This window comes from Cyrtonyx montezumae, unplaced genomic scaffold, assembly GCF_038088225.1.
Source record: "Cyrtonyx montezumae isolate F1298 unplaced genomic scaffold, pur_monq_1.0 scaffold_13, whole genome shotgun sequence".
Lineage (NCBI taxonomy): Eukaryota > Metazoa > Chordata > Aves > Galliformes > Odontophoridae > Cyrtonyx > Cyrtonyx montezumae.
Genome location: NW_027071859.1, coordinates 28591029 through 28614959, shown reverse-complemented (window position 1 = coordinate 28614959; position 23931 = coordinate 28591029). Strand labels below are relative to the sequence as shown.

Here is a 23931-nt window from a genome sequence, read left to right as displayed (position 1 = left end):
AAATGGGCACTCAACACAAATAGGAGAGTACCCACTTTGTAGAATCCAGCTGGGCAGAGCTTGCTCCTCAAGTTGGACAAGGCTGAGACAGTTGTGGGCAAGTACAGATAGAGAAATGCAGATGCAAATAGCAAAATCTAGAACTTCAACATTCAGCATTCAAGTTCCACAAACAACTGTGCTGAAATTCATGCGTCACTTAATTTATATGTTTATTATATTATATAATAGTGAAATTGTATGATCCTGCTTCATAAGAGAGGTAATCAGCACCTTTAGAACATAATTCATCTAACCTGTCATCCTGGAGAAATGTGCTATCAGTACAGAAATCCTGGACAATGGGTAAGAGCGAGAGAAAGAAAAACCTATTAAATCTGAAAGCAGAGGCATACATGAAGAGAGCTTAGATGTAGTAGAGGAACCCATTTCTTACACAGTCCAACAGTGATAGGAAAAGGAGGAATGGTTTTAAACTGAAAGAGGTGAAATGCAGGTTAGATATTAGGAAGAAATTCTTTACTCAGAGGGTAGTAAAGCCCTGGAACAGCTTCTTTGATTCTATCTTTCCATGAAGATCAGCACAAGGAAATGACAAGTCCTGCACCTGTGGAGGAACAACCCCATGCACCACTACATGGTAGGGTCTGCCCAGCTGGAAAGCAGCTTTTCAGAAAAGGACCTGGGAGAGCTGTTGGACACCAACTTTAACATGAGCCAAAAAAGGGACCTTGAAGCAAGGGCATCCAACTGTATTCTGTATCCATGATGCATCATGTAAAGCCTGGCCAGCAGGTTGAAGGAGATGATCCTTCTCCCATACTCAGCCCTGATGAGACCACTGAAGTACTGGGTCCAAGTGAAAGCAAACTGCCCAGACAGGCTGGGAAGTCTCCATCCTTGTATACGTTAAAATCTTGACTGGACAGAGTCCTAATCACCCTGCTATAGTTAATCCTCCTCTGACCAGGAAGACTGGACTACACAATATCCAGAAGTCCCTTTTAAACTCAACTATTCTCTGATTCTGGGATCTTAAGTAGCTATTTTAAGATGATATGTAAAAGATGATATGTATTACCTTTCATTGATATGGAGCCCAACATGACTCAAACTGTTAGATGGCAAAAATTCAGCAAACCTCATCCAAAAGCTTTCATAAAGAAAGTCTGGGGGCTAAATTTCCATCACTGACACAATAGAGAAATGTTCATAAAAATAGGCTCCACAGTAAGCTAGGTGCACTAAGAAATTCATTGCATTTATACATAACAGAGTTATATGGTCCACTTTACCATCCTAGACTGTTAGGCTAATTGTGGTACCATGAATTCATTTATGCAAAAACAGGTTTTGCAGAAGCATTTTACACGTGATCAGCTATAGTATATTTCCAATCCTGGAAGGAGATCTAAAGAACTTATTTTAAAAGCACTTTCAACTTCAAGCCATCTGAACTGAAACCAACCTTAGAAAATGAGAAGCAGACAAGCATAACGGTTCGCCTTTTTGCAACACTCCATTGTTATTTTACAGAGCAATTTATTTTGGAACAAGTCAAGTTGCAGACTGTTTACCTTTACTAAAACTTTCTGCATGATAGCATCAGAAGCAGCAGATGATATCGCTGTCACTTTGATGGGAATCTCCCCCAGCTGCTTTGGTTTGATTGGAAATTGAACAGTTTTCCCATCTTCGCTTGGTACAAATATAGACTGTTGATTTCCTGTAGCATTTATTTCATTGGATGTTAGAAGAATTTCAAAAGCATCATTCACATCCAGAATCACATTAACCTGTAAAATATGTTTGCAACAACAGGTGTAAATTTTGAAGAAAATTCACTGTCTTCTTAAGTTACAGAGAAATAGCCTTACAATCTGCTCATTGAAGATTTCACAAGAGAAAGTTATGATCTCCACCAGTAAGGCATGCCCTTCATTATCTGGTAATATTCAAGTACAGAGAAAAGACAGACTGTTACTTTACCTCAGCTTCTTCTTTCAAATAATTAAAGATATTGACTTCTAAAATGAACTGCTCTCCTCTGATGACAGAGTATGGAAGGTTCAAGAAAATGAAGAAAGGCTGAAAAGCTTCTAGCTGCAAAACAAGATCAGCACAAAACAGTGAATTCCTACAATCAGATCCTAATGAGAAAGTGACTCTTCAGCATGTCTTCTGATTAGACTCTCAGTTTTAAATTCACCTGGGAGTATGTTTACTCACACAATACAGCTAACAAAATGTATTATCACAGGGCTGAATCAGAAGCCAAGAATTCTTCTGCATACGAACACCCTTGTTGGAATTCTACAATGCCATTAAGATGAGAGCTGCTGGACTCGTTGCAGCTTTGACATAGCACATTCTGACAAGAGAACCTGAGCTGGGACTAAGAAACTATCACCCCGCAAGTTAAAAAGCTGTGATCTGCACAGAAACACCATAAAAGCTCCTATGAACTATTTTGTATGCACAAGTAAAGGAGTCCGAATCTGTCCACTGTCATGTCCACATAGATGTGTGTTGGAATACAAAATAACTAACTCTCCCTAATTCTGTAATTCAATAGCACCTTACTATGATGTGTTATTTTGTATGGTTAATCTTAGCCTAAGTCTTTGGTTATACTTCTGGTAGTACATCTTAATTAAAATAAAAACAACATGCAGGAATCTATCAGAAAGTGACTGCTTTTATCTGTTAACAGAGACTTCTGGATCAAGTCTTGGTTCTAGGAAGGCAGTGGTAAGCTCACATCAAGCTCAGTGGGATTAGAATTTCACCATTTATGAACATCTGTACATAAAGAATGACTGAGGCATGGTATCTACTATTAGTGAAATGTCAACTGAAAATGGCTGTAATTTGGTTTTCATTAAATAATTCTCCTAAGTATTTTGAGTTTCAGGTCCAGAAAATCCTCAGATTTCTTTCTAGTCAGCAAATACCCCAAAAATATTAAGAGTTGTTTGCTAAAGCTTTCAGTGGTAAAAAAATGACTTCTATCATTAGGAAAGTTTTAATGGGTAATTTTTATATTATATTTTACCCAATATTTTCACTAGATATCTACTTCCTTTGATTTTTTTTTTCCTTTTAACCTCCGGCACTACTAAATATTAACAATCAGAAATATCTCAGTATCTTACAATAAAATACAATGAGGTGAAACTATCAATACTTTGTGTACTAGAAGTCACATAAAAACAAGGTGCAAAGCAGTAGATGACATTAAGCTTGCAGATATCACTTATTTATTTCTCCATCACAGTTTTCATGCATTTCTTTCATTTGTCTCTTTGTACAGTACTGATTAACATGTTTCAGCCATATGGAACTCCAAGCACAATCTAAACATCCCAGTGAGGGTGAAGCACCGAGCAGTGCATGTTGGTGATTATAGTTAAGGAATAAACTCAACATCTGTTTTACTTGTAGCCTTCTCAAATTTAAAAGTGAGGGATCAAGTATATATTTTCATATAGTTTGAATCAGAAAACAATTCCTCTTTCCATCCATCCCTTCTCTGCCAAGCTGAGTGGAAGAAACAAGAATCATGATTACAGTCTCAGAGGACCCTCAGACACAAAATATAGATCCACTTCCAAATTCTGTGGTGTTTTGACCGGGATGTTCAAAGCACATGGTTTTTATCTGGTACAGCAGCCAACTCCAAATCCGAGGTCTGTGAAAAATACTCCCTCACAAAAATTTGGAGGCATGAGAATTTCAGTGGGTAAAGGGTTGTCTCCAAGCTAAATTTTAACTAGTGCAGACATCCAGTTGGAAATCTGTGACTTAGTACTGCACACTTTCAACCTTTCTAACATATAAGCGGAGATGTCTCAGTTAGGATTTTTACATAATGCATGAAAGGAGATAACTATGACACTTCAAAAAGTAATACTTATTATAAACAGACCTAAATAACATTCTCTAAGAAGCTGTTTCCGTGAATATAGAGTGAGCCTAGGACAACTGCATACCTATTCTGGAAATCTCAAGTTACAGGTCTAAACTGAGGAGTGTTGAATTTAGTTTAAATTGCTAAATTCTCCTTGACAGAGCCATGGGTGACAGGACCCTGGCAGCAAAATCACTTAATTCTGGTGCCCAACCTTCAAATCCACAGGATTTCACTGTAATGTTTTCTTAACAGTTTAAATACACGTGCAACTACATCACTGGTATAAGGGGAAGGCTGTTATTAGAAGCAAAACACAGGTTCCAATTAATAATCTACAGTGCTACCAGCATGTAAAGTAGAAGTATCAAACCTCTGCTGGAAGAGTCGTCACTCCAAGCCCACCATTTTCAGACAGCACAAAAGCACTGGCTACCCAGGATGTGATGGTATCAGGTACAGTGACTTCCATTGTGGTATCTGCATCAGTTCTGACAGCAAAAGGATACAGATGACTTTCAAAAGCATTTATTTACAGACATGAGTAAGTAAATATGAACTTCTATAATATATCAGAAATAAATGTTAAACTCTTGGCAGGAAAAACTACTGATTATCTGCTTTCCTTTTCTTAATTATTTAGAAATATTTGTGATGGGATCAAAATCATGAGAAAATAAATTAATTATTTTATAGTACATAAATTGAAGGTAATTAGATTTAATCAACTTTTAAAGATCCTCTAAAATTATCCCCAGTGAAGTCTGCTTCCCTAACTCCTTAGCTGTGAAAGGATACAAGATTTGTGCTTCACAGCACAGGTCAGATTTCATTACTTGTTTAACAATCTGAAATGCTTCTTGAATTAGCTTCAGACAAGAACAGATTTTAGCTTCTGGGTCACAGTATTCCCATGTACTGAACAGAAAAACACTGAGTCTCCCTACAAGTCAGTTCTCCATCTGTAAAAGGAGGATATATTCCTATCCTCGAAATCTTTGTGTCTAGGGTTTTAATTTGTTTCTATTAACACAGTAAGGCGCTCAGTCAGGGATTGCCCTGCTTTGTGCAGTTGTAAAATGCCTCATTTGGTGGGACTCCAACTTCACTTGTGGCCTCTAGGTGGTAGCAGAATATAAATAATATCATATTTTTAAGCACTGTTTCTCAGTAGCAATGCAGAATAATGTTAAAAGTAAAAACAGAGTAAATCAGATTCCATTTCCTTTTGCTTTTATACCTAGTTTTGGTATCAATCCAAAGCCAAGTCTCTGGAAAATGTGTCCTCACATACGGAGTGCTGAAATCTAGAGGTCCATCTCTGGCTACTGGCAGATCATCACCAAAGCCATCCTCTATGGGTATCATTCCATCATCTACAAAACACAAATTATTGTCCTACCTACAAATGTCTATGTTTAACAAAATTCAAATTAATACAGTGTTTGCAGTATAGTCTACATTGCTGTTAGATACATTAACACTACTCAATGACATCAGGAACTCTGCATTATTTTTTTTCCTTACAGTTTATTTTTTATTTTTGTTAAGTTAATGAAATTTCACAAGGATGTAAAGTTTCTACATATTCTTTCCAGACTAATTCTGGAACTGGCATAATATAGCTACATACAACAAAGTGACAAATCACTGCTATGAAACTGCAAAGAAAAACACCATTCATTAAATCTCACTCCCTTAATGAGTAGGGGCACACAGGACAGCAGCAAAAGTGAAGTTTTCAAAATAGTACCTACAGAGTTTTGCTTGTTTTGAACCTGAAAAACAGTTCTGCAAGGTTGGAAGTTTCCTTTATGTATACTATAGTGAGAAGATTTAAGAGGGGCCCTAACCCATGAATCTCCTTCCCCACAGATTTCGCTTCATTTATTTTTATTACTTACAAAGAAAATGTTCTTTATCCTCCTCAAGAATTGCATCAGTTGATACCCAAAGGCTGCATTTCTGGATAAAATTTAGACAGTTTATTTCAATACAGGACATTCAGGACATCAACAGTGCTTATCTATTTCATTTTTCTTGTCTTTAAGAAAATATAGTCACAATTATAGAATAATTACAGACCTAAAGCAAGTAATACCCAGGAACCAACAGACCTTATGATTATCTGAATATGAATACTGCCTTAATGGCAGAAAAATCTTAACAGCGATGGTATTATGACACAATCCATATTTATGAAAGTATAAACATATCTGTATTCAGATTATTTACATGTTGATAAATTACAATTCAAAACCTGCATAAACTGTGAAAACCATAGACCACTGTCTACAGCCCCAAGCTTTAAAAAGAGCATTAATAATTTTTTCTTTTAGTGAGCAATATGCAAACCACAGAGTTGAACTCCACCATGCCTCCCTCCCCCCTCAAAGAAAGGTCAGATTTTTCTTATTTTGAACATACCTGAAAGACACCAAAAGAACCTCTGACCAGGGGGAAATACTGTGCTGTATTGTATAAATTGAGTTCATGAAATACCTAGGACAAAGGAAAAGAAAACCAACCATAATATCACCCAAAAAGTAAATGCAAATACTTTTTTTTTCCCCCAGGACCATCACGTAACAGATGCTCATTTATAGGGCAAGCAGCAGCAGCTCTGTTATCGCCTGCATAAAGGAGAAAAGAATCCATGACAAGATGAATGGGATTAGACTGCAATAATTTCATGTTTAACAGATGAGTGTCTGAGACTACATAAACCCAACATAGGAGACTACAGCCCACTGACATTCCATGGCAGTTAGGCTAATACTTCATTCAGGTGCTTTAGGAACTATGTGTATTGCCAAATCTCAATTTGTTGTTGCACTAGACATTTTGCAAGTAAAGGGAATTCAAAAAGATGACTAATCACGTCATTTCACTCCTCAAAAAGTAGAATTCTTTGTATTATTTCACATTATTGTTATTAAAGAGCATGAAGCACAAATCATCAGGAAGTTTCAGTGATTTTTGTCTTTTCTGAAAGAATAAACAGCCTGGAACTGACTGAGAGATTCCTGAATGGAAAAACAATACAGTATTAACTGGAATCAGAAGTGCTGGGCCTGTTACCTTGTAAGCCTTAGAGTCTATTCTGCTAAAGAAGATAAGCTACTTGCAGAAGTAAAAAAAAATATTTGCACAACTAAGAACTACAATTATGCCCAAAGAACATTACTCATTCAGCATATAAGCTATAATAACTACGTAAACATAAATCTTTCACACAAACAATAAAGAAAACCTTTTTACCCCACATACTTACAGAATCTTCTGTTATGTCACTACTTTCTCCTAGAAGTTTTGTACTTTTATCAACAACTGCAAGTCCAATTACTGATTCAGGGTGCGCTGTACTCATTTTAAGGGTCACTTTCTCAGATGGTTTGACTTTATCTTTGCTCCAAGAAATTTTAATCTAAAAAAATAGTTTAAATTATACATTGACATTTACAGTCAGCAAACAACTTTGAGAAAGCATTTTCTTAGTTGTCTACAGTAAGACTCTGCATTTCCTAGGACTTCTGGGAAAATACTATGGCCTTCCATTTGCTCTCTTGCTCTCCCAGCCAATCCTTGGACAGAATACAGTTACTTCAAACAACTCCTGGTTTTGAAGTAGCCATCTCTTAAACCACAGTACACTGGCTTCTACCGCCAAGCACAGTAAATGATATTCATTCTCTTTTTCTATCTATGTACAGCACAGCAGGTAATGTATTTTGAGAAAGACATTTTTGGGAGAAACTCCATCCCTGAAAAATTCCAATGAAGTGTGCCACAGTGAGACCAACAAAGAAAAAGGGATTTATACAGTGGGTGCATGGGCAAGAAAGTGGATAGGCAAATACACATCAGTATGCCTTCAATGGGTACTGAAGTGAGGAAGGGTCATCCACTGTAAGGCAATTCTAATGCGCCCCATTCACACAGCATCAGATGACAATGCAGTAAATAATGTTCTTTTTCCCCACCAAAATAACATTCCTATGAATTCCGGAGACTGAATTCAGGTCCATACTAAAGTTGCCTACATTTAGCTGTCTGCATTTCTGTTTAGTATTTGAGAAGTGTCAAAAGTAAGTCATGGTGATTAGACAGCAGTTTGGCTCATCGTGGAGCAGAAATTTAGCTAGAAGTGGAGAAAAAAGTCTACAGGTTCCACTTGACTGCACTGACAGTAGGTGGGATTCACTTACACAACCACTGGCACCTTTGCTATCTAAGATGTTCAAATGTATCCAAGCCATCTGCAAAGGTGCAAAATTTCCCTTTCTGGAGCAAACATTGGAGTCCAGGCAGAACATTTCTAAAACCACACTCAGTCTGGGCAACTGAATGTCCTTAAATGGAGCTTGGATGCATAATTCCCATACAGACATCAGGGATGAGTCTCAGTCAACTGAAGGCATCTAGAATCACTTGAGATGTCTCACAGCACACTGTCTGGCCCACAGCTCTCATTCCAGAAGTGAACAGGTTTCCTACATGACCTCCTACTGGTCCTATGACAGTATCTTGAAAACCCTGCATCCTTCCAGGAGATGCTAAATGCCTGAAGTTGAGCAAGTGAATTCTGACCCTACATGCACATCTGAAGCTACAGTCTAGTCATAACTTTTCTCAGTCAACATGCAATATTTTCCATGCATGTTCAGTATGAAGATTGAAGACAAACAGCAAATACATTAATGCTAGAAACATGAATGCAATAAGCTCCACATGTAAACAGAACAGACTCATGCAGAAAAAATGTTTTCTTTTTGTTTAAGGACACTAAGGCACTGCAGTTCTGTATATTTGATTTTACCAGTTCATTTACTGAAAAGCGATGCTAGGCATGGCTACAAATTACAGAGAAAGTAGTCTTCATAGCAAATACAGTAAGGCTGACACTAAATTCTTATAATTTATCTTCTCAATTTTTCATCTTATCTGTATGCACACTAGGATGGTGGTTTATTTATAAGCTACATTTAATTGAACTAGTATTTTCAAGATCAGGCCTTACTTCTTCACTACAAAATATACTATAATCTTACTTGTGAACAATGAAATCAGTGGCCAGATTCCTGTTTTTTCCAGAAGGTTGAATGAAATTGCTATGCTCTCTCAACTAGAAGTATCTTCCTGCTTCTACCCTAGAACTCCCAAGTTTTAGCTGAATTATCACACTTTTTTTCCATTCAGATTCTCTGAATGGATTTGATGGATTGCAGATAAGGAACTGGCTGGATGGTCATACTCCAAGAAATCAAACACAATGTCCAAGTGGAGACCAACAATCACAAGTCTGTAATTGGTATCAGTACTATTTAACATTTGTCAGTGACATAGACAGTGGGACTGAGTGCACCCTTCCATTCTGCATAAGACACAAAGCTGAGGGTTGCAGTTGACAAGCAGGAGAGAAGGGATGCAATCCAGAGGGACCCTGAGAGGCTTGAGAACCTGGTTAGGGGTAATAACTTGGTAAATTTCTAGAATTCCATGCTTAGAGAACTTAGGAGTATTTTTCCACTACCCTGTCCAGGACAGTCTTTGGCTCAGTATTTGGCCATACTGTTAAAAGCATAAGGAGGTGTTATCTGTATATTTATGGGGAATATTTTCAGATATAAAACAGCCCTAAATTTATAGTCAGACCCTAATTATACTGGCATTATCAGAAAGTTCCAGAAAATTATATAAACCTCAGATTAGATGCAGAGTGAGGAAGGTTTTATGTTTAAAAGCTTGTGATCTAAACTACTGTTTTTCATACAACAAACATACAAAAACATGGTCTCAGGATCACATTCAATATAGTTACCTTGTTGTCCAAAGCAGGCTGAACAGGGATTGTAAGAGCATCATTTACAACTGCTCCAAGTTCATCGACGTAGAATACAAGTATACATGCCAGAGGAGCCCAGGAATTTTCTGCTGTTATATTGAATGTTTTTGCAGTCATTGTGCCAGAAGTTATAATTTGTTCCTTAGATAACACCTGAAAGGAAAAAATGAAACACTCAATCTGTTGGTATTTAAACAAATCATAAGCCCTGTTATTCCTTCTGCAAATGGCTTTCAAAAGAAGAGGCAAAGAGCAGTAATTCTTGATTGATTAATTCTACAAGACTGGGTATGAAAATTGGGGGATAACACAATACTTAAATATGAGAAATATATATATTATTTTCTATGCTTTAACTCCTGGCTGCATCACTATGGATAACACTGAGCCATATTAAATGAGTGCACAGCACAGCATGTGCTACAATACATAAAAATGTAACTGTAGTAATAGAACAAAGGACAACAGGTAGAAACTGGAACACTGGAAGTTCCATCACAACACAAGGAAGAACTTATTCACTGTCCGTGACAGAGCACTGGAACAGGCTGCCCAGAGAGGCAGTGGAGTCTTCTCCTCCAGAGATATTCAAGACTCATTTGGATGCCTTCCTGTGCAGCCTGCTGTAGGGAATCTGCTCTAGCACTGGAATTGGACTTGATCTCCTAAGGTCCCTTTCAAGCCATATGATTTTGTGATTTGTCAAGTTGGTAAAAGTCATCTTGGATAGTTCACATATGAAACAGTAACTCACCAGATAATGGAACTCTCTTACTGGCTTGTTGCTTTCAATATTTAGCTCAAAAGGTTTCCCAGCCTAGAAAATGAATATGATTGATAATAATGAATATGGAAGCATGATTAATAACTTGATTTTTTTTTCCCTATCTTAGCAAGTTTTGTCTCAGCCTGTACCTTCACTTCCTGGCTCTTTGTTTTAACCTGGAGATAAGTTTCACTGGGAGAGCTGAACACATCGTAAACGCCTATGTCAGTCTTACTGTTGAGAAACTCTGCCTGGAAGACAACATTAAACAAAGTTCTTAACACAACAGCAAAACATATGCATTCTGTAAGCAGTACTATATATGCTGCTGTTTACAAGAACATGGTAACGTTCTTTTAACATGTTTCACTTTCCTTCCAGCTCTAATATGGATAAGAAGGAAGAAATACAATAGCAAGTGGTATATAGGCAGTTAAAATTGGCAGAAACAGCATACCACTAATTACAGCCTTTGTAATTCAGTGTGTCACTGTTTCAGGTAAACATATTACAAAGCAATACCTGAACTCTCAAAGTTTTTGTATTGGATAATATTGGAAACTCAATATCAATAATTCCATTTTCTGGGACCGTGTAATTCAGTACATGGACTGTCTTATTTCTCTCCTCCGTTGCCTCATTTTCAAAGTGAGAAAGTGAAGAGTGGTGAAAAAACAGGTCTGACTGTTGTGCAGTGATTGTGACAAGATTCTGCCTCTCTTCAGCTGTCAGCTGGTTGCTATCAGAACGTGTCACCTTTAGCTAAAAACAGAAAGAAAGAAAATGTCCATCAAACAGGGTGAAACTACTTATTATCAAAAAAGGCATTGTCAGGCTTCTCACATATCAGTATCATTATTTTTAATCCCATGAGAGTACTGCAAGTAGGAAAGTAAGTCAAAAACAAAACTGTTCACAATTCTACCAATTGGAGGGGAAAAAAAAATGCAGATAAAACAGAAAAAGTGATCTGCCTTTCAGCTCTCCTGAAAGGTAAGAACTGTAATCAACTCCTCTTCTCCACATGCTTATCTATCAGGCAAAATATGCATATCTAACCTACTGCCTGAATACACCATTTTATCACCTTTTCTATACCACCACCAAGGTTACCATAAGATTACATCTTGTACAGAATAATGCATCAGATAAGTAAAGGTGAGACTGAGTCAGAAGTAGTTACTGATTCTTAGAAAGAAATGAAAAAACTGAAAAAGAGCCTAAAATTGATACAGCCTGTAAATTATATCAACGTATATTTCTATGGATTCTCACCCACAGTAAAACCATTCTCCCTCTATATTTTATATTCCAGAAATTCAACCTCTACAATTAAGAACATTCTACTAATGTTTCCCTCTTCTTTTTCAGCACAAAAGAGCATCACTCCACTTCTCCTCTATCATTATTTACCTTTTATCCCTCTATACAGCACATAAAGACCTTCACCTCCTAGTAGTAGCAGCAGCAGCTGTTCCCTCACCCTCCTCCGGGAGCATAACTGGTATCTCCTCTACCAGCTACAGTACTGCTAAATCCTCAGTTCCCTCTCAGCTCTTTAGCAGGTCAGAGCTGGAGTCAGACTAGGCTGTGGGCAAAGAAAATAAAAAGGACCAAAACCAAAGTCCCAGTGCTCAAGCTAGCAAAAAGATACAACCTGCATAATCTTAAAGTGCATATTCAGTCTATCATATTGGTATTTATTTATACCACATATTATATATTCAGTATTTAGGTATTTCTATGTAGTAAAGGTTCTAGCTCTCTTCAAGAATTATGAAGTCTATTCCTCCTTTAAAGCAATATATGATGGTGCAGTATGCAATCTCTGTTAAATGCAAAAATACTGACCACAGACCAGGAGAGTGTGAAGAATATGAAAGGCTTCTGAGAGGACTATAGGTGATATGAGAAAGACAAGACAGGATGTAAAAAAAGAGACACTTTCATTCCAGAGCAACGTGGTTTGATGAGTTGTGCTTAGTTTTGTAACAACTGGTTAGTTTTATATATGTATGTTTAAAATGAACTATATATTCACATTCATATATGTCATTTTATATACAGGTATTAAGAGAGTTGGGACTCAGTAACTACTAAGATAGTCAACTTATTGGAAGACATTATGTAGAAAAAGGTTTTCTTAACAATACTCATAAACTATACTCTAGCATACCTGTCAACACAGCATTTCCTATCATTTTATCCTTTCTTACGGTAAAAACTGTAAGCTTAGAACTTCCTGATATGCATCATAAATAAACAAATGAAATTGAAAGTAAATTTGTAAATTTCCCTTAAAAACCTGAAGCAAATTTTGGTATCTAAGCAAAAACACCAGAGAAAAAGTCACATTTGTTTACGCACAAATCACAATGAATCAAAAGAACTTACAGTAGCGATGAAATTCAGAGAAGGTTTTATGACTCTAGAGTAGTCCACAAACTCAATAAAATAGTCACTCTGCTTTGGAAATATGATAGTACTTGAATTTTGAGAGATTCCTGTTGAATAATTGCATCTGTTTAAGATGTGTTTTGAACATACATACTCCTTCAGCAGTAATACAATTTAATTGATTTTTAGATAATTCTATCATGTTTTTCACCATTTCCACTCTGACTTCTCTCCATCCTTCCCACTAAGTATGAAGAGAGTATATATACTGCCACTGTTACCCATGACAATAAATAAGTCATATCACACTGTGCTCTACTCCACAAATACTATTTCAGAATGACAAAATGAAGAATCCCAAATCAGCCAACTTCCACATTACTGGGCTTTCAGCAGAAATTCTGTAATGAAATCTTGTTCCTAGAAATGTCAGAAGTTGTTTATTTTTTAACTTTTTTTTTTTCCCCTAATACAAAAGGTGCAACATGCCAGGAGCTTACAAGAAAGCTCAGTTTGCAAATCAGGGTATCTAAGAAAGGGTAAAAAAAAATAAAAAAATAAAAAAAAAAGACAGTGGGCAATGTGTGGCCAAAGAACTTTCTACTAATGTTTACAAGCAAATAAATAATGTAAGTTTATGTTTAAACTAAAGTTTGTAAGGCAGCCTAATGCTATTAATTTTTACTCCCTCTCTTTTCATCAAAACAACCTGTTATTAAGCCCCAAATGAACAAATCCCTTGATTACTTAATAAACCATTTAGTGCAGAACTGCATTCAGCTGAGCAAACAATTAGTTAAATTATTTAATAACTAGGCAAGTAACAGCTTAGATAATATTTTTGCATGCAGAAGATTAATATTTGCTTCAGAACATGATACTCTGCCATCACTTCCAAGCCACTCTGCATTGCACTAAGCTCTTTTAGCATGATCTGCCCTTTGGATTCCTCTGGGAAGACTTCAAACAGCAAAATACCTGTGAGTGACTCAGTAACCACAGCAATAATTTCTACCGGCTCTGTGTAATCATCGTCACCATGGTGCCACGACTGATCCCCATTCAAGTTTTGCAACATAAGCTTGTTACAAGTAATATTCACAGATCCATTTATCTGCAACGTGAAAAAAAGAAATGATTACTTTTATACAAAATTGTCCTCTTCTACACTGCCAGATCAGTGGCACCTATACTTTACAGAAAAAGACAACAAATTGGAAGCTGCTTGAGGGAACATTGATTCTACCCAAATTCAATTCTGTTCCTGAAGATTAATTGCTGCTGAAGGTCTGAAGCCAGCCAACAGGAAATGACAGACATCAACTTGTAAGTCTTCAAATCAAAATGGAATGTTTTTTTACATGTCGTGCTCCAGATCACCTCTAGCATACTGACTCCAATGCAACTACTAGGGAACTAGTAGACAAAACACTTTTGTCACCACCATGCTAGAATTCCACCTGGACAATTGCAATGGCATTATAACAGAGTTGAGTTGTAAAGGCACACACAGCGCCAGAAAACATTCCTGGGCACTGGCCCTCCATCACCTACACTGCTAGGAGGGCTTCTGGAATGCTGTTCTACTTGGGCCAGCTACTTCTCTCCAAAATAACTTCCAGGCATAGTTCAAGGGATTACAGTGGCCAAGTATCGCTCCCAACAGGCAGTCTGAACACAGCCACTTTGTACTAGAAAATACAATTAAACTCTATTAATGCAAGTCACTCCACTCTCTGCCAGCAGAACACAACACTTGAGAATGGTCCCAGGCATATTTAACCTACAAAAGCAGACACAGCTTTAGAGTATACCTTTAGAGTATACAACACTGCTGAACTGCTAACAAAAGACTCACCTCCATTGTTTTTGTTATGTTCCTCTTGTTTGTCCAGTAAGACACAGATAGGCAGGTGACCGTCACATTTCCCTTCACTGGCTTTCCATATGTGTACCTGAAACACCAAGCAAATCAAAACAATGCATCAACTCAAGAGCCTGGGCTCCTGAAGAGCTCTGAAAGTAAGAAGGTCCATTGAAAGACTTTTTCCCCCGTTTCAAATACGGCTGGAATGTAATTGTACTATGACCCATGAAGTTTTCAGCACTGAGACCACTTCCCTGACACTAAAGTCAGAAGCCCAAAACCCAGAGATACACAGAGAAGTGGGAAGCGCTGCCCTTCCTGAACATGTGCACCACACGTTACAATGGGCTGTACAATTTAAGAAAATTAACTACATTAAGCTGAGCTGGAAGCAAGTTACTGAACAGAACACCAATGCAGAACCATAATTAATACGCAATAGAGTTAAAATGGGATGTGGGAAGTGCAAGTGTTATGCTGCATGTACAAAGTGAGCCATTTCAAGATATTTATGCATATTCAAAATATTTAATAATCAGAGTGCAAACGAGTCACTGCATTACTGCACAGCAAACACAGCTGGCAATTGTAGCTAATTTAAAATAAACTAATTATAATAAACTGTAATATACTCAGTGTCTAATAATAAATGAAAAATTTTGCTCAAATGTTTCCAGCCTGTACGAAAGGGAAATCATTCCAGTCAGACCTTGTAGAACTGAAAATGGGGAGAAAATCATTCTACTCCAATAGTACTAATACATTTAGATGCGATAACTAAGTAGTTCCAGTCATTAAGGATGTGACTGGCAGTCACTTAAGAAACATCAAAGCTGAAAGCAGAGGAAATGGATAATCAAATATCATAGTTATGGTGGGGTTAGACTCAATGATCTCTTGAGGCCCCTTCCAACTGCTATGATTCTATGATAGTTACAGGAATATCTCTGACAACGCTGTCTTCCACCTGAGCTACAGTCTTTCCCAGTAGACCTAATTACAGGAAGAAGCTGCCATTAAGCTTGAAATGTTACTGTCATTGGATAACATCATGTAGTTAATCTAACAATAGTCCAGAAACGAGAAAGAAAAAAAGATTTATGACATCTACAAGTTTAAAGGACATGTAAAGTCCTTGTGTACAGAAGCATTGTGCCTATAAAAACAGTCACCCTTAATGAAGTCATTCCTTATAAATAATTATGACATATCAGTAAAACCTTGGCACTGCTGGGATTCAATCCCAGACAATTCACTGGTGCTCGTCTGGATTTATTGCAGCAGACAGGTATGCTTTCAAATACCTTAACAAAGTAGCCAAGTATCTTGAGGCAGACCAAAACAAATTAGGAAACCAAATTCGCATTGGCATATATGCTCCAAAAGAAAAATAGGAAGGAAAAAAAAAGTGATTTTTATTTATTGGGTTTTTTTTTGTTTGTTTGGATTTTTTTAAATTACACCTAATGAGAAACCTACATCATTTACAGTATCAGGTTGCATTGCCTCCAGAAAAAGAAGCTTTTTCTCAGAAGTCCAAACATTCTATTTAAATACTAATCAATCACTTCTGTATTTCACTTTGAACTGACTGTTTAGAAGGTATGCATCTTAAAGGAATTAAATAGCTCCAGAAAGACTTCTATTTTTAATTCTTGAATGGGTTTACCAAGTAGCCTTACTTGGCTTTCATCTTCCCCAAATAGAATTCATTTGTATTTGAGATTAAAAAATAAAGTATTATTTATACAGCAGGCTACAATGACGAATAGTAGCCTACACTGAAGTCTCTTCTGAACTTCTCAAGAGTTTTTAATTCTTCATCAATTTACAGGTGTAGGTATTTTGTTAGTCAGTACAAGCCTGTACTTCAAATACATAACGTGGATAAATTGAAATAAGAAGGATGTGAATAGAAGCTTGCATAATTTTCCAGTTGGTATGGTAAAACATAGTTACTCTACCTTAAGAATTTGATGCAATATGTTGGAGAGCACAATTAAAGAGACAGAACAGCCAAAAAAGAGTCTCGAAGATTATAATACAAACAAAAGATTCAAGAAATTTTACGAATAAGACAGTTAAAAATATCTTGACTGTAGTCCAGAAATACCTATACCTAATCAAAAAGGATGCAACAAGAAGTCTGAAGTTCTATCTAACATTTTACACAAAAATCCAGTAACTAGAAATATGCTAGCCAGCTAATATGCAGCAGAGGACACTTTTTGTAGCATTTTAACATGTTTTTACTTTAATATTTACAGACAAAAGAATTACCTTAAAAGTGAGCATGATGATATCAGCGTTTTACTTACTTTGCAGTGACAACACCAGTTACATCTTTCTCTCTCAAAGAGTAGTATAATGGTGTTGTTATCATAACATCAAATTTTGGTAAAACTAAAAAAACAAAATACCAAGTATTAAATTCACATAAAAATAATATTTACGTATTTTGAATATGTAATATGGTACAGACTAATGCAGTTTCCTGAGGAACATAAAGAAAGATATACTTTTAACCTAATACTATGACTGCTTCAGTCTAAGGTATTTTGTAAGAAGGTGAGCACCAAGCATCACCAAGCATCACTCTGTGCACAATCCTGTATGGCTAAAATATAAAATGTTTGTTTCTCCTTTCTCAAAGCAAGCTGGTAGGGTAAACAGTAAATGTTCAGCCTTTACAAAATAATTAGGAAGCTTCATGATTATTCAAATTGTATTCATACATTTTGGGATGAAGACATTCCCTGGAAAAGCTCCTGGGAAAACAGGGACAAGACAACATTCCGATGCTACAGTAGTAGGTCATTAAACTACCAGAAGTAGGGCAGCTGATAAGATGGTGTTTCTCCATAGGTCAGTCTCAGTAAAGCAGATTTGGAAATTAAACTTTCTGGGAGTATTCAAAATGCCAACAGAAATTACTTTTTCTGAACTCTAAATTAATGGAGACTCGATTACCAATTTTGGTCACTACTAAATGTCCTTGAATAACACTTACCATATTCCATCACTTTAAATCTTTGATAATGTACTTGACCCTAATGAAAAAAATATACATAAGAACATACATATATTGCAGTTAGAGTAGCATGTTTAATGTGTTTTTTAGGCCCAATCCCACCCATACTCAAATTATAATTGCCGAAATGATGCCATTTTAAATTACGGCTCAACCATCATCAGCTCCTGTTACGGCGTTCCTATGAGAACCAGCTGAAGATATTTGCACCAAAGAAGCATGCAAGTAGCTCACATATAGCAAATTTAAAATAAATACATATAATAGAGACCTCAGAGAGCTGTCAGTCTGCAGACATCTACGTATGGCTGGTTTCTGCATATAGATATATCTGAGTCAGCTAGCCTAAAACTACCAAGCATTAAGTATCATAGTAATTAAGATGAACCAATGACAGATCTATCCCCAGTATCTTGGCTAACTCATTTAGAATTAACTGGTTAATCCAATAAAACCATGCCCACAAACAAAATGAATCAGTCAAAAACATTTTCTGCCTGGTTTTGCAGGAGCCAACTTGGATGGCTTCCCTAGCCCTCCCACTAAGTGTATGCAAGGAAGAGACAGCAACAGCCATTCTGGCAACCAGCAGTGCTCCTGTGCTCAGATGAGGCTATGCCAGATGCAAGATGAGGCTATGTCAATGCAACTGCAAGATGAGGCTATGTCAATGTGAAGCTCAAAAGTCTGCTTACTTTGCTTATTTCCAAGAAGAAAGTACCATTTTTGCTAGAGAATTTCCATGAACATGGCTTGAAATATGTGGCAAACAAGATTGGGTATGGTCAACTGGTTGTGAGGTAGTGCACAGAAACATGACTAGCAAGCAAGAAAGCTGCCAGACGTCCCTAGGCCCTGCAACTACATGGTTCTTCAAAGAGCTTCACTGAGAATTGCAGTAACTAGTTATGCTGTCAAGCAAACCATGAGCAGAACATTGCTCCAGCTGGTAGGATGAAAAAGTATCTCCCTGAAAATGACTCTTCATTTCACCTTACTAATCAAAACAAATTAACTATATGTTAAGGGTTTCTAAGTAGTAGAAAACAGGTATTAAAGAAAGCCTAGATTCCTTGACTGCAACTTCTCTAAAATAACAACCTTTATTACAGAAAGCAAGTCATGAATTGACAGTGTAGGGAAAGACCCTAATAGGTCAACTAGATGATTTGACTGCCAAGACAGATTTCTCCCTAATGCACACTTTTCTGCCAAACTGGTTTGAAACAGGCCAAGTAAGAACTTTTCAACCCCTCTGCACCATTTTAGTTCTTCAAGGCAGAGTAAATATTGGTAAATATTTACTCTCTCTGGTAAATATTGTTCAGATATTTGGAAGTGTATGCTGTTAAATTAAGTTTCCATGAGCAGTGGTTTTTAAGTGCTTAGTTATATACACAACCCAAAAATCTTTTCTTTTTGATTCAGATAGGAAAACAAGCACCATGCTTATTCCACTTGGGTTGCTTTATTCTGCTTTTATGATCTCTCAAGAAATCAGCATTTCTTGAGCCACAAGAGATCCATAACATTCTGTGCTCAGAGCATATCCACAGATTTAAAAAAAAAAAAAAAAAAAAAAAAAAAAAAAAAGGAGTGCCCAAAAGAGATCCATATGGATGCTATAGATCTCAACACAATTCAGCTTTTGCTCTGCTGTGATGAACCAGCCCTGTCTGAGGTCATTCAGCCTATCCCAGCAAGTGAGATCACAGGGATAATGCCTCAGATTTTAACTTGTATGGCAACAGAAGGTCTTTGAAGTGAACACAGTCTGTGAGCACTCTCAGATTTGTTCTGGCACTGTGGCACCAAGCCTGGAAAGAGATGAGGCCTCCCTCACACCTCCGTGCAGACCACTGAATAAAACAAAAAGTTATCTAAACAGAGTTAGCCTAATGGAAGCTTCACACAGTCACTTGGTTCTCATGTTTTGTGTATAGATCCCCAAACTTCTGTTTAACTCCCCCATCATGGTCACCAGAATCAGTCCTACTGGTGTCACATGTAATCACACCATAAGCTCCTGAGTGAGCTACCAGTGCTCATTTACCAACTACTGAGTATTCAGCAAATCACGAAGGTTTCGTGTAGAGTCTGGTCATGAACAAAGGTAGCTTTTTATTTTTTAGTTTTTTATTTTTTTAGTAATAATATAACCTCAAACATACCAGATCAAAGAATAAATAGGGGATCTAGAAGTCAAACATCACAGAACACACTGTGGATACACTATAACATACATAAAACCTCAAGTTAAAAACTTCAAAAGTGTAAAGGATAAAATTATATAATAATCAACCCCAGCTGACATTGAAAGTTGTTCTAAAGTCTCTGAAACTTTTGAAGACAGAATACTGTACAAAAATATTTTAGAAAGCCCTCATTGCTCCTGAATCATCACTACTCCTGTGTCATAAATTTCCAAACAACAATTTTCATCAATTAGATTACAAAATGCCTTAAAAGAAAAACTTTCAAATAGAGATATCTGCTACTAAAACTCAGCAACTGAAGGCCTTTCAGCAGCAGGCTCCATAACAGGAAATATAAGATATCCAACTAAAACAAAAGGCGGAGACTTGGGAACCAGACTGTAATTACACTGTCTTGAGCTTTCTGGGAAGAGTTCTTCTAACACCTGTACTCCTATTAAAAGTATTACAGGATGTTTAATAGAAGAAAGCAGCCAGACTATTTTAAAACAGGATTTAGAAGCACTACTTCCAAAAATTCAAATTCTGAACACTTGGAGACTGACCTAAAACCACTGGAAGTGTTATTTACTGATTTTATGGCACTTTAAAGACAAGATGAGAAACACAGAAAGGATGGACAGGTGACATTAGATGAGAAAGCTCAGGACCTGGCTTCAAGATAACTAAATCACACAGAGATCACCCCATTTGCAATCTGAAGGTGTTCCTAAGTCCCTGAACAGATTCAAGAGATACTAATACTGTGGGCTCAATCAAGCAGAAACAGTTAGAGACAAGAAAGTACAGCTACAAAAATGCTAAACCCACCAAAATGCAGGATGGGCATATGCTAAGCACTTCTTAGCACTAAATCCAAGTTTATATTGATCTTTGCTATCAGGACAGGATTGGTGGATCTGCAACTTCATATATGAGTCATAAAGACCTGTACCTCCCTTGATGACAGGAGTATCTACTCAGAGTGATCTGAGCCATTCACTCACTTTCACTGAACACTGACTCAATCTTCACTGCCTAAAACAGGAACTTCAATACCCATCATAACTTCTGTATAGACATGCTATAAAACTTAAAATGAATCCCCTCCTCCCATTTGATCTTGACATTCAAAGCATAAGCTAATTTTGGACTAAGAACCAAAAGGAATTTCCCATCAGTTAAGATCTTTTCCTTTATTCTGCAAGGTTTCTTGCATCTTTCATTAATCCAACAGCATGATATGCTATCAGAAAAATAAGTATGAAACAACTCAATAGACAAACTTAGCATAATAGTGCATGGATACTTAATGTATGTTTGTGCATGATAGGATCATCCAATGTAAGACACCATCTGCACAGTATGTCATATGGAAATAACGCATACTGCTTTGTCATTATGTTCTTTTAACACCAAATCTGAAGATTAAAGCAGAACAAGCGTGAACTGTGAACTCTGAAGGAAAAGGGTGCCTGAAAGGAAAACAAACTTCTACATGTGGTGTTTTTCTGCCCACAGTTTAAGCATCAAAAGAATACCCAGGTTCCTCTAGACCCCAAAGTCTGAGCCATTTTTATTTAAAGATACACTGTTCCTTTTCTGCTCTATTTTTATTTTCATTTCAAATATTTTAATGGCAGAAGGAACCATTTAACCTGACCTCCTTTTATCAGATTTAGTTACTCTAGAATTTAGTTACACCAGCAGTCTGCTTGATTTCAATGCATCTACCAAAGAGGCAATCATTCTTGATGCTAAAGCATCAGGCAAAAGAGAAACCGTCAATCTCCTTTTTTTGTTTGTTTGTTCCGGTGATTAAGAGACTCTCTGATGAAACAGATGTCTGTGCAAGAGAAGAATTGTCTGGTTTCAATTTCTAGTATCTGGCTCATACAATGCCTTCCTATAATACATTAAAAAGCTTTTTAAAAACCTGTAATGGCACCCAGAGATTGTAATCAATAAATTCACTGATTCATTTGATTCCGAATGTCTGCAGGCCCCCAGAAAAAGCTTTCTTACCCAACTGCAAATTCTATCATTAGTTTGTATTAGAATCACCCTGGGTGACTGACATTTGCCCAATACTCAAGCCACCCTCCTTTGATAGACTTTATGTATATTGCATTGACATATTTTCATTAGAATTTTATAAAATAAAATAACCTTTACAAAAACCTGCTACATGAATAAAGCTACCTGTTAAATCCATAAGAGCCTAAAATAATTCAATTCTTTGACAGTGAATTCCTAAATCACCTTTATTTTCAGCAGTGTGTAGTGATAGGACGAGGGAGAAATGGCCACAAACAGAAGCATAGGAAGTTTCACACCTCTTCACAGCGAGGATGAAGGAGCCCTGGCACAGCTGCAAAGAGAGGTGGTGGAGTCTCCTTCTCTGGAGACATTCAAGACCTGCCTGGACGCCTACCTGTGCAACCTGGGCTAAGGAGCTGCTTTGGCAGGGGGTTGGACTCGATTATCTCTAGAGGTCCCTTTCCAAGCCCTACAATTCTACGATTCTGTGATTATTGATGTTCTTCTCAGAATTCATGCCATGTTACAGGTTTCCTTTCTTACCTCACTTACTCTTTCCTGTCAAGGACATCTTCTGCTTGTCTTCTTAAATCTTCTCACGGTGAAATTCAATACACCACATACAGCTATCATAATACATACTAAATATTCCCATATCTGTCACATATTCACTGTTTCCTCACGCTACTGGGCTCTTCCCACCTCTGGAATTTTTTTTAAGAACTCTTTCACACTTCTATTAACTATCAAGTTCTCTTCAGGATCTTTACATTTCCTACAAATTTGCAAAAGTTCAGATTTTTCATTAGAATGATATCTATTTCCCCCTCCTTTTTTCTCCACTAATTAAATGTTACCTTTTTAAATATGAACTGTTTCCTTCATCAATGAAAACCAAAGAATCCAGTATCTGTTCTGACCAAGTTTATCTTTTCCTAAGAAAGTATCTTGTTAAATGTAGGAAAAGCATTCTGTAGTGCTTTTCACCTTGAATTGTCTCCTGAAACAATGATAAATGAAGATACTCCAGTTAGATGGGCATTATCTCTGCCTTTGGATATCCTTCATGTCACTGAAGCATCTGGAACTCCATTTAAAGGATCCCAAACCTGACATTCAAGGCTACACTCAATGCTGCAGTCAATGCTAGAACACTAAGATTTAAATCAGGAAACATTGATGTTTTTAGTGAAATAGAACAAAGACAATCCAGGAACGGCTACATCCTTGCAGATCTAACATGAATCCTGGCCAATGTACAACCTTTGGCAGTAGTCAGTATTCTGCAAGCTTGACACTGGGGGACCTCCTGAAGCTGGGGTCAGAGTTCTTCAGTTCACATTTCTTAACAGGCTTTACCTCTGTGAATTTGCCCAGCCACTGACTTTGATCTATCGGGAATTTCACAAGAAAAGCTCATGGTGAGCTCTACGGTTTACTTCTGCCATTTTAATTGGTTTGGAATTGCCCTCTAGCTAAGTTTCACAAGAGACAGTGAACAATATGTTCCCTATTTATCTTCTCCTCCTTACTACTCATGACTTGAGAGACTTGTTTTCCTGGCTTACTGACATGCATGCAGTACATATTGCACAGCTATAATTTGGGGTATCGTTTCCTGTCATCTACCGAGATTCTACTTGACTGTTGAATGTTTTCTCAGCCACTTCACTATCCTAAATAAATCTGTGGCATTTTTCTTTCAATTTCACTTTTTTTTTCTCCTTATTTATTTATTTCAAGAGGGAATGACATTCAGATTCGGATCCTGAGAACAGCCACTGCCAGTCCTTCAGCAGTCTTTTCCTGACTTCAGGATTATTCATGACTTAGCAGAAAGTCCTATGACTACTTCACACTATTTTTTTTGCCTCTAGCAG

The 23931-nt window shown here is 37.0% G+C and overlaps 1 protein-coding gene across 1 annotated transcript in view; it reads right to left on the bottom strand.

Moving 5' to 3' along the window:
* CD109 (CD109 molecule) overlaps window positions 1–23931 on the bottom strand; it is a 74990-nt gene that overhangs the window by 28989 nt on the left and 22070 nt on the right. The window contains exons 6-21 of the mRNA XM_065730879.1: window positions 17796–17835; window positions 17104–17188; window positions 14777–14873; window positions 13897–14032; window positions 12916–13025; window positions 11044–11283; window positions 10671–10772; window positions 10510–10572; window positions 9732–9908; window positions 7185–7337; window positions 6338–6412; window positions 5815–5875; window positions 5151–5286; window positions 4284–4401; window positions 1990–2103; window positions 1578–1796 (exon numbers count right to left, since the gene is read on the bottom strand). Coding sequence (XP_065586951.1) covers window positions 1578–1796; window positions 1990–2103; window positions 4284–4401; window positions 5151–5286; window positions 5815–5875; window positions 6338–6412; window positions 7185–7337; window positions 9732–9908; window positions 10510–10572; window positions 10671–10772; window positions 11044–11283; window positions 12916–13025; window positions 13897–14032; window positions 14777–14873; window positions 17104–17188; window positions 17796–17835 — 1926 coding nt within the window. The remainder of the gene's footprint in view (window positions 1–1577; window positions 1797–1989; window positions 2104–4283; window positions 4402–5150; window positions 5287–5814; window positions 5876–6337; window positions 6413–7184; window positions 7338–9731; window positions 9909–10509; window positions 10573–10670; window positions 10773–11043; window positions 11284–12915; window positions 13026–13896; window positions 14033–14776; window positions 14874–17103; window positions 17189–17795; window positions 17836–23931) is intronic.